Genomic DNA, 17,959 nt, shown 5'->3' with positions numbered 1-17,959 from the left:
CTCAGTCAGATTACTTCATAGCTCTGAGCCTGTGAGACGTGGCATTTGCTGAAGGCTCCCAATGGGTGCTCTGATTGAACTTCCATAGGGCGACCTCTGTCCCATGACACCTGTCCAACGCTGGCGCAGGAGGGCAGAAATCACCACAGTGCGCGTGACAACACAGTCGGCTCAGCCATGCTCCAGCCGCTAATATGGGCAGTCAGCACAAACAGCTCCTTGTTATGGGCCCGGCAAAGGGCTTTGTCCACAGGCTGTGTTTGCACAGGGCTTATAATGATACGAAAGAATGTTTGATTTCCCTTTTATATGCCTTGGATAACAAACAGACTCAGATCCTGGACAGTACCTACACAACACAGAGGTCTGTCTGTTGGGCACACGGATGTCCCCACACCAGGCAGCAGGCGTGTTTTCACAGCAGGGGTGACAATGCTTTGGGCCTCACGGCGTCTCCCCCTCTGCTGACAACAAAGCAATTCTGCTGATGCTCTACATAGTGTCTGCTCATTTTCAGACAGAATATATACCTATGGCTCAGGCCACAGGGACAGTCACAAGGCCTTCTCTACCAAGGGCTACTGTATTTAACATTCTCTAGACAGCCAATATATATAAAAAAAACACTATGGTAACAGCACCGAGGTTGACAGGAAAGAGGAAAAATCAAAATGCTGGTTTCAAAGTCTTTGAAGCAAAAGGCCATATAACTTTTCAGCAGAGCTATTGCAACTCAAGTTTCTTTGCAAAGAGGTCGAAGGAAAATTGTCCACTATAGCCTTTCTTCCATGTGAAAAAAATCCTCCCAGCCCCAACTACTCTGGTCTCTTTCTAAAGTGTGCTGCGACCCCTAGAGAAAGGGAGGGTTTACCCCAACCACCAAAGGGAAGCCCCTGACGTTGTTCTTGGAAAGGCATGGCAGACACCCTACCACAGCTATTCGCTAATTTCAGGGTAGGAAGTTCCAAACTGACAGGCATCTTCCCTGGAGATAAACATCAGCCACAGACCCATTGAGGGGCTGGGAAGATGATCCCTTCCTAGGCTGGCAGGCACCCACCTATTCCCCAACTGGGCTCAAAAGTCAGCTAAAGTGACTTGGCCTTGGACACTGAGAAGGCTGAGGCCCTCTTGCCTTTCTTCCAGCAAACTTTTCCAACCCAAATAGACCCAATAGGGCTTCACATCTTATTTACTGTCCCTCCACCCACTGATTCTTTCAGGATTTCACTTCTCAGAGGTGACTTAGTTTTCATTCTCCAGACCCTCATAAATAGTGAGGTGACGGGATGCAAAGTCCAGTGAACCAGCAGCATCACCTGTTAAGCGGCCAGCCTGCAGCTACATTCAGTGATCAGTCATGCATGAGGCTCAGCATAGAGGCACAGAAAGCTGACCAGGCTGTTTAGAAGGGTGAGGGCCCAAAGGGCCCAGGGAGCCCATGGTCTCTTTAGACAGGTGGTGCCCCAGCTTGGGATCTCAGTGGAGACTCACTCTGAGTGTCAAGGGCATCTCGGCTTGTCTCATCCTCTAAGGACCACAGTGGAGGATGTTTTCACCCGGGACCCACTCTGGGCTGGGTCAGTAGTAACCAGAGGAGGGGATTTCACTCCTGGGGGCTCCAGCTCTGAAGCCGATGGTGAAATGAGTGGCCCCTGCGGAGCAGGTAACCTCTGGCCTCAAGGGCTGACAAAAAGTGGGAAGAGGCTATGGCATTTGAACAGTGAATGAAGCTTAAGTATTCCTCCTCAGGGGCCTGACCGCGGGATGCTGCCAGCTAGAGCCCAGGGGCTGGAGCTTCTTTCTCACCAGACAGAAATCAGCTGTTCCCTTTCTCTCTCCTGCCAACACCTACCCTGGTTCTACCGCCCAAACCACATCCCCTCTCTTCCAGTGAAACAAAAATATCATTTAAGAATTGTATGAGACATATAATTTCTAGCAGCAAATTGAATTACGAGACCAAAGAAAAGAAAAGAATTCCCACTCCCAAACACCGACTCTCCTGGGCTTCCCTGTGACCTTTGCCGCCTCTGCATGCTTGTTACAGGCTGGTGATCAGCCGGTACTCTGGCTACCTCACCTCGCCATGCCTCTCAATACACATCTCACCTGCCTGATGTCTTTGGTGTGCTGGAGGGGGGCTACTGGAGAGGCAGGACAGAGATGCAAATGTTGCAGAAAAAGGCGAAAAGAAGCACCTCTTTCCTCTAGAGATCCCAACTAGAAGCACCAGCCCCTGGGGTCAAGCTTCAATCCTATCTCCTTTCTTGGTTTCACTAATTAGATGCTGAGCAGAAGCTGCAGGAATTGGATCCTCTTAACAGTACCCTGAGGATCTTAACAGTGCAGTCACTTCTCCAAAACCTGTAACATTTATGCTCTTTTAAAAAAAATTTTTCTAGCTGTGCTGCGGGGCATGTGAGATATAGTTCTCTGACCAGGGGTCAAACCCACATTGTCTGCATTGGAAGCTCAGAGTCTTAACCACTGAACCTCCAGGGAAGTCCCTAACACTAATGCTCTTGCAAGCCCCTCAGATCCCTGTGAGCTCTCTGGGGATGCAGCAAGATGCCCTGTGGGCTGACGATTCCAGTCCTCTTTGAATGGGGACAGCCAGCTTTGAGCCGGGCAGATGCCAAAGACAAAACCTCCTCTGCCAAAGATAAGCTTCTCACACAACTGCTCTTTTAACCTCTGATCTTGTGGTCCAGTTTCTAGAACAAACATAGGACATCTAGAATTTAGTTGTGATGCTACAATTACTGAGCTGTGTGATCCCAGGCAAGTCTTTTCCTTCTCTGTCCTGAAGTTCTTTGAGGATCTGGGAGTCAGAGGGATTCAGCATCTGCCTTACTTAGCTTACAGGGTTGCCATGAAGAAAAAAATTGGATAACAGATGGAGAGAGTGCTTTGAAAAGTTTGAACTGCCTTATAATTATGAAGTGTTACTAATATTAGTAGTAGTAGTTGTAGTAGTAGCATTAGTGCTTCAGTTTGTCCACCATTTTTCTTTGTCACATAGTTTCTTCTTTTGGTCATAGGGTATGCTTTGGAGTTCCAGATGCTAAGAGTCTTTCTGCTGCTGCTGCTGCTGCCAAGTCGCCTCAGTCGTGTCCGACTCTGTGCGACCCCATAGACAGCAGCCCACCAGGCTCCGCCGTCCCTGGGATTCTCCAGGCAAGAATACTGGAGTGGGTTGCCATTTCCTTCTCCAGTGCATGAAAGGGAAAAGTAAAAGTGAAGTCGCTCAGTCGTGTCCGACTCTTAGCGACCCCATGGACTGCAGCCTACCAGGCTTCTCCGTCCATGGGAGTTTCCCGGCAAGAGTACTGGAGTGGGGTGCCATTGCCTTCTCCGAAGAGTCTTTCTAGACAACATGAAAACACTGTTTTCATTAGAAATATGGCTGACTTGCATGCTGCCCAGAATGGTTTTCTTTTTATTAAGCAGACCAACTGTAGTTACTTTTAAAAAGAGTCCTGATTCAACAAGCCACAAAAACGACTGTAAAAATTTTATATCCGACATATGTCTGGAAGTCAACATCTGGGTGGAAGAGTTAGAGTCAGACATGGCTCTTCCATAACATTTCAGTGTTTGTTCTGGACCTTACTTCTCCCTGCCCTCAAACATCCACAAGCATACACGTACACACAGCATCCTCATATGCTTTTACCACTCTTGATATAAAATGTGTTAATAAAACAAATCCAACTAATCAATGCCTTTGACTATGCAAATAAACTGTCTTCCTGCTGCTTCTTTATTAAAATCTACAGTTAATGCTTGTGGTACAAAACTGTACACTAAGACTCTTACTACTTGGCACATGCTTGTGACTTTTCAATAATTTTCAAATTCTAAAAGCAAATCTGTAAACCATAATGAGGTACCATACCACTAGAATGACTATATAAAAAAAGGACAATAACAAATGTTGATGAGGGTGCAGAGAAACTGGATTCCTCATACAAGGCTGGTGGGAATATAAAATGGCTCAGTTACCTTGGAAAACAGCCCAGTAGTTCCTCAAAAGGCTAAACTTAGAGTTATCATATGATTTAGCAATTCCACTCCTTGGTATATAACAAGGAGAACTGAAAATACACGTCTACAAAAAACCTGAACACAAATACTCTTCCTGGCATAATCAATAATAGCCCCCAAATGGAAATAACCCAGCATCCCTCAACCAATGAATGGATCAACAAAATTAGTGTATTACACAGTGGAATATTATTCAGCAATAAAAAGGAGTGAAAAACAAATACATGATAATGTGCCAGGTGGATACAGTGATAGCAAGAAGGAACCTTGAAAACATGCTAAGTGATGAAGCCAGACACAAAAGGCCACATGGCTAGATTCTACTGAAATGAAATGTCTGGAATAGGCAAATCTACTAGAGACAAAGGTATATTAGTAATTTCTTGGGGTAAGGGAAGAGGGGAATGAGAAGTGATTGCTACTGGATATTGTATTTCTTTTTTTGAGGTGATGAAAATATTCTGGGATTAGACACTGTAATGGTCATACAACTTTATGAATCATTAAAAACCACTGAATTGTTCACATTAACAGAGTGAATTTTATGGTATATCAATTGTATTTCAATTAAAAAAAAACTGTGTGATATACATACACAGAAACCAAACATTATAGGAATACACAGAAATAAATCTTTCCCTATACTCCCTCTCTCCAAGTTTGCCTCCCATTTCATCTTATTATCTATACTGCTCTTATTGTTTATAATATGTTTATTTATAAAGTAAACTAGGACCATGTTATGTATAGTGTTTGTTACTTTTTTCACTTAATAGGACCTGTTCATTTTTTCATAATTGGAAGTAAGAAAAAAAAAATTCCCACGTTGACTTTTTAGGTAAAATAGCAAACCCAGAAGGCACAAAGAAACATACTGATCACTTGATTACATAAAACTTAGATTTTTTTAAATGGAAAAAGATACTATAAAAATAGACTAGGAGAAATAAAAATTTTAAAAAATAACATAAAGAATTCAAGAAACTTAATGATAAAGGTCATGGTTCTGAAATGACAATTATCAAACCTAATCTGTAATTATTTTTCAAGATTTGTGCTTGTGCTCAATTGCTCAGTCATGTCCAACTCTTTGTGACCCTATGGACTGTAGCCCGCCAGGCTCCTCTGTCCATGGGATTTTCAAGGCAAGAATACTGGAGTAGGTTGCCATTTCCTTCTCCAGGGGATCTTCCTACACAGGAATCGAATCTGAGTCTCCTGCAAATCTCCATATATATGAACAATTTTTATTTTATGATAAATAAAGACCAAAAATTTAGTTTAAAAAAACTGACTAGGAGAAGATATAGGCAACATGTACAAGAAAGGATTAATATTCTTAAATTAAGGATTAAGGATTCTGTAAACTCATTAAAGTCAAACACCACACACATACACACACACACAAATGGACAAATGGCAAGTCCAGGAAATAAAATACAAATGATGAACACATATAAGAAAAATATCAACTGCATTAGAAGTCATCATGTTTTGTCCATCAGATTGGCAAATGTAAAAGGACTGGTGACCACTACTACTGGCAAGAACAGTGGGCAATGGACATGCTCGTAAGTTTTGCTGGAGGATATGTGAATTGCTACAACCTTTTGAGAAAGTAAATAGGTAGTATTTAACAAATGAGTATAACCTTTAACCCACTTATGGAACTTTAACTCACAAAAATAAAAGCACCACCACTAAATAAATATGTTTACAAGAATGTTTATTGCAGCAATGTTTGTAAGAGGGAAATACAGGAAATGGAAATGTCTGTTGATAGGTGGTCACTGAGTCAGCTGTGACGTATAGGAACCAAGGATACTAAAGAAGCTTGTGTTAACCCTACACAATTGACCTAGAGGCATGTACACAGTAGACAGCTATGTGCAAAAAGCAAGTTGTTTAGTAATTAAATGTGTGTTGTGCTGTGCTTAGTCACTCAGTCATGTCCAATTCTTTGCAACCTCATGGACTGTAGCCCACCAGGTTCCTCTGAATGCTATTAAAATAAAACCCAAACCCATAAATATGTGAATATGTTTATATATCATTGCAGCCACAGAGAAAGCCAGATAAGTTTGGTACATTAGGGGCTTGGTATGTTCTGCTTGATTATTTTAAAAAAGGAACTTCAAAAAGATGGTTGTTGGTAAAGGACAATATTGTGCTTATTTAAACAGACACGACTGAGCGACTTCACTTTCACTTTCCCTTTCATGCACTGGAGAAGGAAATGGCAACCCACTCCAGTATTCTTGCCTGGAGAATCCCAGGGATGGCGGAGCCTGGTGGGCTGCCGTCTATGGGGTCGCACAGGGTCGGACACGACTGAAGCGACTTAGCAGCAGCAGCAAAGCTGGGGAATACTTACGATGAGAAGTCAATGCTGATTAGATGGGAGGGTAAGGAGAGTATAACTAGAAATCAGAATATTCTGTTCACTTGGAAAAGAAGTCACCTGGAACCTTACTTGAGAGCAGATCAGAATCAGCCCAAGAGATACTGGCTTCTGAATCATTTATGATTCACTTTGTGAAGGGTTTGCCTTCAGTGTTACTGCTGGAGACCACACTTCCACTGGGGTCATAGAAACTCCCCAAAGCAAACGATTAGCTCCGAGGAGCAGTCATGCTCAGTCCCTGAGACAGTTCTTGGAAAACCTAATCTCTTCTACTTTAGGAAAATGAAAAGGTCAAATTGGGAAAACCTTAACTTTACTATAACAATTCTACCCAAAATGTACTAAGAGGGGCTAAATGTGACTCTTGAGGTGGCATGGAAATTTGGAAAATACCTGTTGAGACTGTTTAGGAATGTAAAGAATAGATTCATTTTTTAAAAGTGAAAATAAGAATACTTTTGAAAATAGTGTATCTTTTTTGAGGGGAGACTAGTCTTGTTCATGACTACTGTGTAGGCTGAATAATTGCTCCATTTCACTGATTCATTTAAGACTGAAAAGTTCTAGGGACTTCTCTGATGGTCCAGTGGTCAGGAATCCACCTTCTGATGCAGGGAAATTGGGTTCGACTCCTGGTTGGTGAATCAAATCCCACATGCCTCGGGGCAACTGAGCCTGTGCGCCCCAACCAGAGAGAAGTTCATCCGCTGCAATGATGAAGATCCCACATGCCACATCTAAGACTCAGTGAAGCCAAAACAACACAAACCCCGCAAAGTTCTAAGACAGACAAGTGATAAAGCCTCAACACAGCAAAGATACCTGTGCCCTTGTTGGTGGCATTCAGTTTCAAGAATTGACTTCAAGTTCTCTTTTGGGATGTAAGAGAGATAAAAGGAGATTTTTCTGGAACTGACAGGTCCTTGGACATATGCAGCTGTCATGAACACACACCCCTTTTAGCTAATAGTGGGGCTCCTCTTAAAAGAGAGACAAAAAGAAAGAAAGACTGAGGGGCATTTGTCTTTTTCGTGAGATATATATCCTTAGAGAAATCATTATGCCAATGGACTCAGTGACTGGGCTTCTGAATCAGGAATGCTTATGAATAATTTCAGGGGAAAAAAAAGAAAACCTCCTAAAAGTTATGATCAGAGAGAAAGAAATGAATGAAGAGAGAGAGAACACAAACTTTAACTGTTCTCACCAAACCTCCACCTTCTCAGGTGACGGACCCAGATGTGACTCTGGCTTGGGACACTGAGCCCAGCCCTCCATTCCAAACCCTAGGGGATACAGTGTATTCAAACAGTTTCCCATTCAAATTTCCTTTTTATTGTCTCTTAGCTAAGCTAAATCCTGTCAGTATATTTCTCTTTCCATTTCTGCCAGGCGGTAACGGAGGAGTGGGGACCAGGCTAGGTAGAAAGCAAAGAAGTGACCACAGGGCATGTCTGTAGCTGGTGCAGGGAGCTTTGGAAGCTGTTTGCAAAACATGCCCAATCTAAACCCTTCATGTGCTTCTTGCCAACCTCACAGAGGGCTGAATAAACTGCACGTGGCTCTGTGAAAAGCCAGCTCATCCCGTGTGGCATTTCTGCTGTCTGGTTGGGTTAACGTCCCAGCTTTACTAGAGGCTAATATCCAGGGAGTGCAGACGTGGATGAAGTGCGCTGGCCTAATGAGAATCACGCTTTATTTCCTCCTGTGTTTTTCGGAGATGCAGTTCTCAGGAGGGGCTTGGCACTGAGCTTGCTCTGAGACACAGGTGGCAGTCTCCCATGGGGTCCCTGGCAGTCACCACTAGATCCTGACACAGACACCCTCAGCTCTTTCTGGGGGCTTCTCGTGTTACAAGGGAAGGGGGATCACCTGTGGTGTCCATGCTTTTCTCTCCTTGGCCACTTGAGTCTCACTCACAATGTGGCTGGAATTGCACCTGCTTCCTCTCCCAGCATTGGGAAGATATGGATGGAGCCTTTGGGAATTTTTACCTAGAAAGCACTTCACTTTTAGTGTGGACAAAAACTGCTACTCAACCCCACTGCTCCTTAAAATGACTCTCACGGTTTGTGGGGCACTTGGGCAATGACCCATGATACGGTTAGGTGCGACCGACAAAGGTGCTTCCTCAGTGATACTGGGGCCAGGATGGATGGTGAGCTGTCCATCACCTGCACTCACAATGGACAAGGGATGACTCCAGGGTACCTGTTGACAAGGAAACTTAAAGGTGCTGGGAAAGCATGGGCTTACTGTGAATCTCTCCAGTTTCAATCAGTCAATTTTGAAAGCAATTTTATATTTTTCTTCTCACTAAAGAAGCGAGGGGCAAGGATGAGAGTGACAGGTATGGCATCCTTTCAAAGCAGACAGAGAAGGGAGGAGGGGATATGAAGTACCTACACACGCTTTCAGGCATCGGACTTTTTTCCCACTAAGCTCTTTGCCTCTGCTTTTTGAGGACTGAAATCTCGATCAAATTTCAAGTGTTTTCTAGGGCAAACTGGTTAATGCTGAATCACCTGGAAGCACCTTGCCTCTGTGGATGGGGGTGGGGCGGGGCACGGCACTTGTGGTTTAGTTGCTAAGTTATGTCTGACTCTTTGTGACACCATGGACTGTGGCCTGCCAAGCTCCTCTGCCCATGGGATTTCCCATGGCAAGAATACTGGAGTGGGTTGCCATTTCCTTCTCCAGGGGGGATCTTCACCACGCAGGGTTCGAACCCAGGTCTCTTGAACTGCAGGCAGTCTCCTGCATTGCAGGCAGATTCTTTAGGACTGAGCCACCAGGGGAGGATGGGGGAGGCGGTCCCTTAACTGTAAAGCTTTAATTTTGGCAAACAAGAACAATCTGGCAGTGGTGGGGGGCAGGAGGAGTCCAGATAAAGGACCGAGGGTGGATCACATGCTTGAATTTATGCGGGTTCCCTACCTCCTGGCCCCTGTCCTGCACAGGACACGACTCACTGTCTGCTTCCGAGAACGATCCGGATTCGTCGCTGGAGTTGGTTCCGTAAGACTGCTCACATTTAATCTGGGGTCGGACTTGGTTGTACATTCCATCTCCCATCAGGCCTGGTTCCTGATGTTCTGTGGCAAGGAATCTGGCTCCCTGGGAACAGGGCGAGGAGGAGAACTCGCAGAGAGGGAGGCTGCAGGGCGAACCCCCACTCCCATCCTCTGCGTAGGAGTAGGAGGAGCACGAGCTGGAAGTCCTTGTCCTGGTCTCCAACGGGGGCGAGCGAGGGCACACTTTGATTGGCACCGGGCAGCTAGTGTTGGGCCGCATCCTTCCTGGCAAGTGGTCCACCATCAGCCCACCGTGAGGGTAGGCCTGTGAGCTGGGGAGGGACTGGCCGGCCCCCACCCACAGGCCCTTTGGCACCGGCTCGGAGAGGTCTTTGTCCAGAGCGCTTACCCCAGAATAGGAGTGCACCGCGGTGCTCACTTGGTCACAGGCGCTGGAGGAGAAGATGACGCTTCTCCGGTCCAGCTCTCCTTCCTGTTTACACAGAGCCTCCAAGCCAGGCCCCTTGAGGGGCGACCCCATGGTGAAGCTGGACGCGTCCTTCTGGCCCATGTGGGGCTGTCCGTAATTCCCCGGGAAAGGGGCGTAGTCAGTTTTAAGGTCACCCTGAGTGATCCCCTTGTCAAAAGGGCACGCTGAACTCCTGGCAAAGTGCTGCTGAGAGGTACCGGGCAGGCCGGACGACTCCACACTTTTTGTTATGCTGAACAGAGACCTTAAGCAGGAGGGGGAGGGCGCGCCCCTGGACCTCTCCAGGCAGGCGGCCCCGGCAGGGGGCGCGGGGACAGGCGCGGGGGCGGGGCTGGGCTGTTTCCGGTCCATTTCCACGTCGCCCGCTCGGTCTTTGACGTCAGGCTCATCTCCGGACAGGCAGAGCGTGACGCTCTCTTCTTCGTTCTCTTCGCTGGGCGGCTCGCTTTTAATCTGCCCCACGGCAAGCCCCGGCTTGAGGCTGGTGCCAGAGTGATCTTCACTGAATGTGCTTGCAAAACCTGAGGTACTGTGTGATGATGCGTTATAGACATTCTTGGTACATGCAAGCTGGTATTTCTTGTATCTGGGGTACTGCGTTAACGCGTCCTTGGCCGAGCTCTCCTTGGTGTCCGCGGGCACGTCGGACTCGGGCAACAAAACTTCTTCCTTCTCTGCCACTGGGATGGTGGTGGCCTCAAAGCTGATGGGGTCTGGAAGCATCTGGTCCCTAGGGCATGCCATCTTGGCCGTATCCGAATCCATGGTCTCCTCCTCTTCGTCCTCCTCCTCTCCCGCGCTGTCCTCGTGGTCCTCGTGCGGGCGCTGGCACGCAGCATCCTTCCGGCACACGAAGAGGCCATCCTCGCTGTTCAGGAGCTGGGTCTGCAGGAAGCTGAAGCAGGAGTCCTCCAGGTTGTGCATGCGCAGGAACTCGGCACAGCGGATGACCTCGCGGATGTTTTCTCTGCTGAGTAACAGCTTGGCGGTGTAAGCGAACTGCAACAGCGGCCCAAACCCCCTGGCCGTGACCTGCAAAACAAACAGGGAAATCGCCAACCGTTATCATCAGCACTGCTATTGTCCCGAATCTCTCAACTGAAGCAAGATAACCAGACAGCGCTAATGTCCCAGGATAAAGACTGCAAAGGAGCAGTTAATCTCGTCCTGGGTCAGCAATGATTCGGCTCCCAATAATTAGGGCCTGTCTCGTGCACGCCACTGCTCTACTCATCACGATACACAGAATTGAAAATCACCAGGGTCAAGTGGCTAAACAAGATGACAACGGGTTCAGTGTTTACACTAATGAAATATTCTAGCAAAAATGCACGGTAACAATGGGAAGCCTATTAATTTCCCTCCCCATCCATCCTGTTGAGAGCCATTGTACATCAGGAGTGCTGCGATGCTTCTTACAGCTCGCTCGAGCCAAAGAAAGCGTTGTAATTTTCTTGTCAACTGCAAAACCGGCAATATGGCCCTGTTAAAAACCGGAAAGTCCACGGGGCTTTGAAAATAGTTTTTTGCTCACTTACAAAGTTAAAGAGACATTAAAAGCAACTCCTGTTTTTTTGCTCACTCATCATGGTTTCTAGCTGAGATTTGCCAGCCATCATGTCATATCCCATCTTAACAATGATCCCAGAGATGACAGTCCTTAGCAGTGTTCTCAACAAGAAATTAACTCTTGGCCCATAAAACAGGGTGGGGGAGGGGGGCGCAGAGGGTGTTATAAAGCTAAACAAACTGGCTGTCATTTAAATGGTTGAAGCTGCTGAATGACACGGGACAGGGGCAATTCTTTCCCTAATTATAAGCAGCAGCTCTGCCACACAGCTGTCTTCTTTCCTGGTAAATCTTCAGGGGCTGAGCCTACTGTCATGTGCTGCTCATCCATTTCATTTTACACAGATTGGGAATTTGCTATTTATGCACAGAGTGTGTACATGGGCATGCGTGCATGCACACAAACATGCAGAATGACTTAGTTAGAAACATGTTGCCTAAGGCCAGTTGTTTTTTCAGATGGAAATGGATGAAACCTCCTGGTGGTCGGGGCAGGCTTCCTTGTGTGTGTCTGCGTTCAAGTCGCTCAGTCGTGTCCGACTCTTTGCCCTTACCCTACGCAAACCCATGCATCCTCTAAGTTCTTGCAAGCACTTCTGACCCCATAAGGAAGGGAAGGGAGGCACATTCATGAATCATATGTACAAAACAAATGAAAGCAGTGGTCATGGGGTCCTTGCTGGAAGCTATAGTAGCAGTGATGAAAAAATCTCTGCTAGGGGAATAAATGTGGAGCGAGATAAACCAGCAGGCCTGGTAGAGGACTGCCACAGGAACAGAATTCAGCACAGCACACAGAGCCCAGACCCTTGTGAGGACCTGAAACTGTTGTTCAAAATTCAGCTCAGACATTGCTCCTCTGGGAGTCCTCTGCAGACCTCCGAGAGATCGAATGACAGCATCCTTTCAGTCCTCATGCCCAGAGTAAGGAAATACTCAATCTTTCCCAATGCAGCACTGATTTTATAGCGCTGCACCTTGTCTTTTTAAAATTTATTTGGCTACACCAGGTCTTAGTTGTGGCATATGGGCTCTTTAGTTTCAGCATGTGGGATCAGGTTCCCAGACCAGGAATTAAGCCCAGGCCCCGGCACTGGGAGCTTGGAGTCTCAGTCACTGGACCACTAGGGAAGTCCCTATATCACTGCATTCTCAGGGAATGCCTAGCATGGTAAATTTTTTAGATACAGAGATAACTGGAATTTTAATTGTTAATATTTTTTAAATACTTTCAATAAAAACCTACCACAAAAACATATGACTGCAAGACCCACATTATAATTCTACAAAGGCAATCACTGCCATCTCCCTTTTATTGTACTTAACTGTGTCTTTCTACCAGTGGACAACAAAGTTTCTTCAGATCAGGGGCTTTTTCATTTCTCTTTGTGACCCTGAATATAACTAGGGTCTCTAAATATCTGATAAAAGCTGGTATATTGCTGAATATGTCAGAAGTTCAACTCACCCTAACATAAAACTACAGTGTTGAGAAAGTGATAACACAGTTTGGTGAGTTTGGTCTCAGATTACTTTTGGAGAAAGGCATTGTGTCAGCCAACAAACGACACCAATTAACTAATCAACAGTGGGTGGGGGTGCTTATTTGCTGTGTCCCCTAGTACCTGTGGGCTTCCCTTGTGGCTCAGCTGGTAAAGAATCCGCCTGCAATGTGGGAGACGTGGGTTCGATCCTTGGGTTGGGAAGATCCCCTGGAGAAGGGAAAGGCTACCCACTCCAGTATTCTGGCCTGGAGAATTCCATGGACTGTCGAGTCCACGGGGTCACAAAGAGTCAAACACGACTGAGTGACTTTCACTCACTTACTCACCCCTAGTACCCATATCGAAAGGGAGCATATCTGACCACGTCTGTTCTACTAAGTTGACATGGCAACAGATTCAGCAGATGTCTGTTTTATGTACTTTTCTCCCAGGAACCTTTAAAAGGGGGTGTAAGGTAAGGAAGTGCATATTCATAAGTAACCAAAGAAGGTTGCCGAGAATGTCATAGGATCCATTTCTTCATTGTAACACGGCTCTACCACAAAGAGAAAGTGGCAGAATCAAGACAGATTTGATTCCTTCATCGGGAAGCATCCTCTGCTCCCCCCCAAGGCAATCTGCCAGTTGCAGAGTGGATAATACACATCTTGAGTTTTGGCAGATGCACTCATTATATGGGAAATCTAGGAAACTCATCTCAATGCTATTTATTTATTTTTTTATACAGCACTCCTTACATTCTCATCCTCATTTTTTTTTTTTAATTCTTGATGTGGTGTCAGTAAGCTGCACCACTGCCCCCATTATGACTGCGTTAAAGAAAATTCCTAAAGAAGCTAAGAGATATCCATGGGTGTCACTAGATCAGTTCTCAGAGTCACCACCTGCCTCAGGGCAGCAAGGAGCTGCAGGAAGCTCTCCACTCAGGGCCAGGCTGTTGCTTAAATGTAGGAGTGGGGCCAAGGAGGCCAATAAGCAGTCTCCACATCCCAAATCAGTTCACCAATCCTTTTGGGTTCAGGAGACATGACGAGCTTGAAATGATGGTCACATGGTCACAAACAAGTCAAGAATAAAAACAGGGTTGTAAACTGTCATTCAAGCCCAGGTCAGAGGAAATGGTGTCCTCACCATGAAATCTTAAGCAACCATAATTAGCTCTTCCCTCCCATGAGGTTAAATCATGTTTTGTTATATTCAATTCTGCTACATTTTGTTCAGCTTCTGTGTGCAGGGTTTTGTCTAGTGAATCAGTTATTATTCACTAAGCTCCTGTTACTGCCTAGCACCATTCTAGCTGGTTCTCCTAACGTACTGCAAGGCAGGCAGGATTGCCATGCTTTTTGCAGCCAAGGAAACTGAGAAGCAAGGAGATGACAGAATGCATCCGAGGTCATAGAGCTCATAAGTGGAGAGCTGGGATTCAACCCAAGTGCTATGAGGAATGGTTAAATCTAAGACTCAGCACCGTCCTTAATAAACTCAACGATTTAGCTTTGAAGAAGAGATATATGAACAATAATTAATTTTAAGTAACCATGTTAACACTGAGAGGGCTGAGCATCCAGTGGCTAATATTCTGAGCTCCCCAATGCAGGGGGCCTGGATTCAAATCCCTGGTCAGGGAACTAGTTTCCACATGCTACAACTTAAGAGTTCACATGCTGCAACTAAAGATCCAGCATGCCGCAACTGACCCAGTGTAGCCAAAAACAAAAACAAAAAACAGTGGAAGGGCTGTCACAAGATGACATGAGTTGTCAGCTGACAAATCCCGACCAGTTCAGAAGAGGAGATGGCTGAAGTCCATATGATCCCTTGAACACGTGTAAGCAGGACACCTGGAGTGCACTGAATTGCCTCCAATGGGGTCAGATCTGGGCTTCCCAGGTGGTGCTAGAGGTAAAGAACCCTCCTGCCAATGCGGGAGGCATAAGAGACCTGGGTTCCATACCTGGGTCGGGAAGATCCCCTGGAGCAGGGTATAGCAACCCACTCCAGGATTCTTGCTTGGAGAATCCTGTGGACAGAGGAGCCTAGGGGGCTACAGTCCATAGGATCACACAGAGTCGGACACGACTGAAGCAACTTAGCATGCATACACGCACACACAGATCTGATCTGGGTCAAGGGTTGCTTTGATACAATGGGTACCTTCTGAACTGCAACACCCATCCCTCCCAGGAACCCATCTCCGGTGCATGTAGGTCAGTGTTAAAACAGGCAGAGGCTTTCTCAGTATTGGTTTATCCCCCATCTTGGGTAGCTTGCACTGTCTTTCCACTTTCAGGAATCATTTCATCTCACATTGTCCTCAGAAAACCAATATCCAGGTACTGATGACAAATATCCAGGTACCAACGTGAAGGTGGACGTTTATGAAACGCCACAAGCCTGCACTGTTATTTATGTTCTGTTTGTAACAAATAAGGCTCTGATAATGGGAAAAATAAGATGGGTGTAGGAGGTGGAGAATCACACACAGAACTAATGACCCATAAAAATGTTATTTAAAAAGGTAATGATCACCAAGTTACAGTGGAATGAAGTAATGAGAAATAGCAAGCCAGTCCCAGCTCACTGGTATTAATGGAGCTGTGTTCCATTGCTCTAAGGGAAGCAGACATATCTAGTCTCAAAATTACTGGTCAGGAATGGTCTAAAGGAACGATGAACAAACGCAAAATACAGTATTAGGGACACCTGGGATAACAGTCATGCATTTTGAAAGTAATATTTAGGTTGGATCATTTTTTTAATTCTTTTTTATTTTTTGGCCATGCCTCGAGGCATGTGGGATCCTAGTTCCCCATCCAGGGCTGGAACCCATGTCGCTTGCAGTGGAAGTGCAGAGTCTTTACCACTGGACTGCCAGGGAAGTCCCCCTTGGCTGTTGGATCGTTTTGAAGAGTTTTTTTTTTTTTCCATCACATAGTGTGCAATATGCATTGTGCTACAGATGAGACTGGCTCACACACTGGGCACAATGGAGTGTGCCCTGTGGGACCAAGGTCCACGAGAGGTCAGCAAGTAACCTTGCCTTGCTCTCTCGTTGCTCCCAAGGAGGCTGTGACCTCAGTCAACAGTTAGCACACACGAGGCAAGTGGCACTGACCTTTGGGTTTTGGGTCTGAAAGAAACAAGGTCGGACCACCAGACTTGTGCCCTGTGGTGCACATCCACATGCCATTCATGGGTTGAAAATGTAACCCACTGAAGCTATGAGCCTCCACCCTCTGTTCCCCCAGGGTTCTGATGTACGATCTCTCTGCTGGAGAAGAAAGGAAGATGAAGTGATGAAAACGTAGCAAGGAGAGGGCATGCTTAGGGGCTGTTAGCAGGACTGGGGCGTTTATTCTCTGAGAATGTGCCCCGTGTACTGCTGGACAGAGCTGGTGAAAGGAAACTTCTCAACAATTTCATTGCTCTGGACTATTATAGGGATCAGGGAGTTGGGTTGCAGGCATAAATTGAAAATAGGGTTTGGGAATTTTTATGAGACATGAACAGCATTCCATACTCGAGCCATGTGATGAAGGTCTCCTCTGATGGTTCTTTTAGTTTTCTTTTAATTTTTAAAGTTTTAAAAAAATTTTGGCCACACTCTATAGCATGTGTGATCTTAGTTCCCCAATGAGGGATCAAACTCTCACCCCCTGCATCGGAAGGCGGAGGCCTAACCACTGGACCACCAAAGATGTCCCTCCTCAGCTGCTGCTGGCAGTATACATTCATGGTTGCAGCACTGAGCCCGTCTGCCCAAAGCTGATCAGATGGGTCAGGAGATCTGGGGACTGCACCCCAGGAGAGAGAGGGGTGGCATATGCCCAAGGTTCCATAATCCCAGCCTCACAAAACATGGACTCTTTTATCTTCAGCAACATTACATCCCAGTGAAGCTGGATCTCTCCTCCACTCCCGGAGCGGAGAAGAGAAGGTAACAAAGCTTTGCCGATCGGTTTTTGAAAACACTGACTTGGGTTGTATTTGCACAGCAAGGCACTTGTCAAATAAAGAGAACAACACTGATGACAACTCACTCCTCCTTTCCACCCCCGCACCACGCTGCATCCCATTCTGCAGGCTGAAGACTGATTTAGAGATGAAGCATCGCTTCTAATCTTAATTTTCTAAAATTAATATCCATATTATCACATGTGTCTCCCCAAAGCAGCATGCTATACAAGCATACTACATTCAGCATGTGTTTGTTAAATTAACCTCACTATTTCAACAGAACTTCTGGTTATTTTAATATTAATTTTAGTTAACGATAGAGCCAGAGAAATCAATCTGTTTCCATTCCTAAAGTAACAATACAAAAACTAAAGCAAGTTAACTTATATCTATAAGTATATAATTTCATATGGTGGGTTTTTTAAATCTATTAGTGAATGTAGCTTACAAGCATGAAATTAAGCATTTTTTCTCTCCTGTGCAGGCTTGAATTGGGGTTTCCAGCCACAATATAAAGTTCCTCTCCTGTTTGTAAATCTGTCCCTGAGACTCTATCTGATCATTTAATCATTGACTGTTTTTTGTTTACTCATTCATTCATTCATTCACTGACCACACAGTGGGCACTGACCATGCACTGTATGACATCTGAGGGTACCACCTGTCTTGCATCCAAACCCCAGTTCTACAATGTACCAGGTAACTTGAGCTGCTTACTTAATTGTTATATGCTTCAGTTTCTCCAACTGTAAGACCAACAGTGCCTGCCTTGTAGTAAAACCTATGGAACAGCATCTAGCATTGCGTAACAGCAATTATTATTGCTATTATTACAAAAATAAATAATATATAGTCTCCTTCTCCAAAAAAGCTAACATATCACTGACTAGAGACAGATGTTCAGTACAAATGTCTAGAATGTAATGTAAGTATGTAACAGGTATTTGCAGCTTGCTACGGCAGGACCAAG

At 45.6% G+C, this 17,959-nt stretch overlaps 1 protein-coding gene across 2 annotated transcripts in view; it reads right to left on the bottom strand.

Annotated features, from left to right (window-relative positions):
- The window catches only part of BACH2 (BACH transcriptional regulator 2), a 378,167-nt gene that overhangs the window by 10,762 nt on the left and 349,446 nt on the right, over positions 1-17,959 (bottom strand). For both annotated transcript variants that reach the window (XM_081528504.1, XM_081528502.1), the window contains one exon: positions 9,392-10,990. In XM_081528504.1, the coding sequence (XP_081384630.1) occupies positions 9,392-10,990 (1,599 nt within the window). The remainder of the gene's footprint in view (positions 1-9,391; positions 10,991-17,959) is intronic.

The sequence above is a fragment of the Giraffa tippelskirchi genome, chromosome 9 (genome assembly GCF_054371585.1).
Source record: "Giraffa tippelskirchi isolate mGirTip1 chromosome 9, T2T-mGirTip1v1.2.pri, whole genome shotgun sequence".
In the NCBI taxonomy this organism is placed as follows: domain Eukaryota; kingdom Metazoa; phylum Chordata; class Mammalia; order Artiodactyla; family Giraffidae; genus Giraffa; species Giraffa tippelskirchi.
The sequence above is the reverse complement of the archived record's forward strand: the minus strand, read 5'-3'. Positions and strand labels throughout refer to the sequence as shown.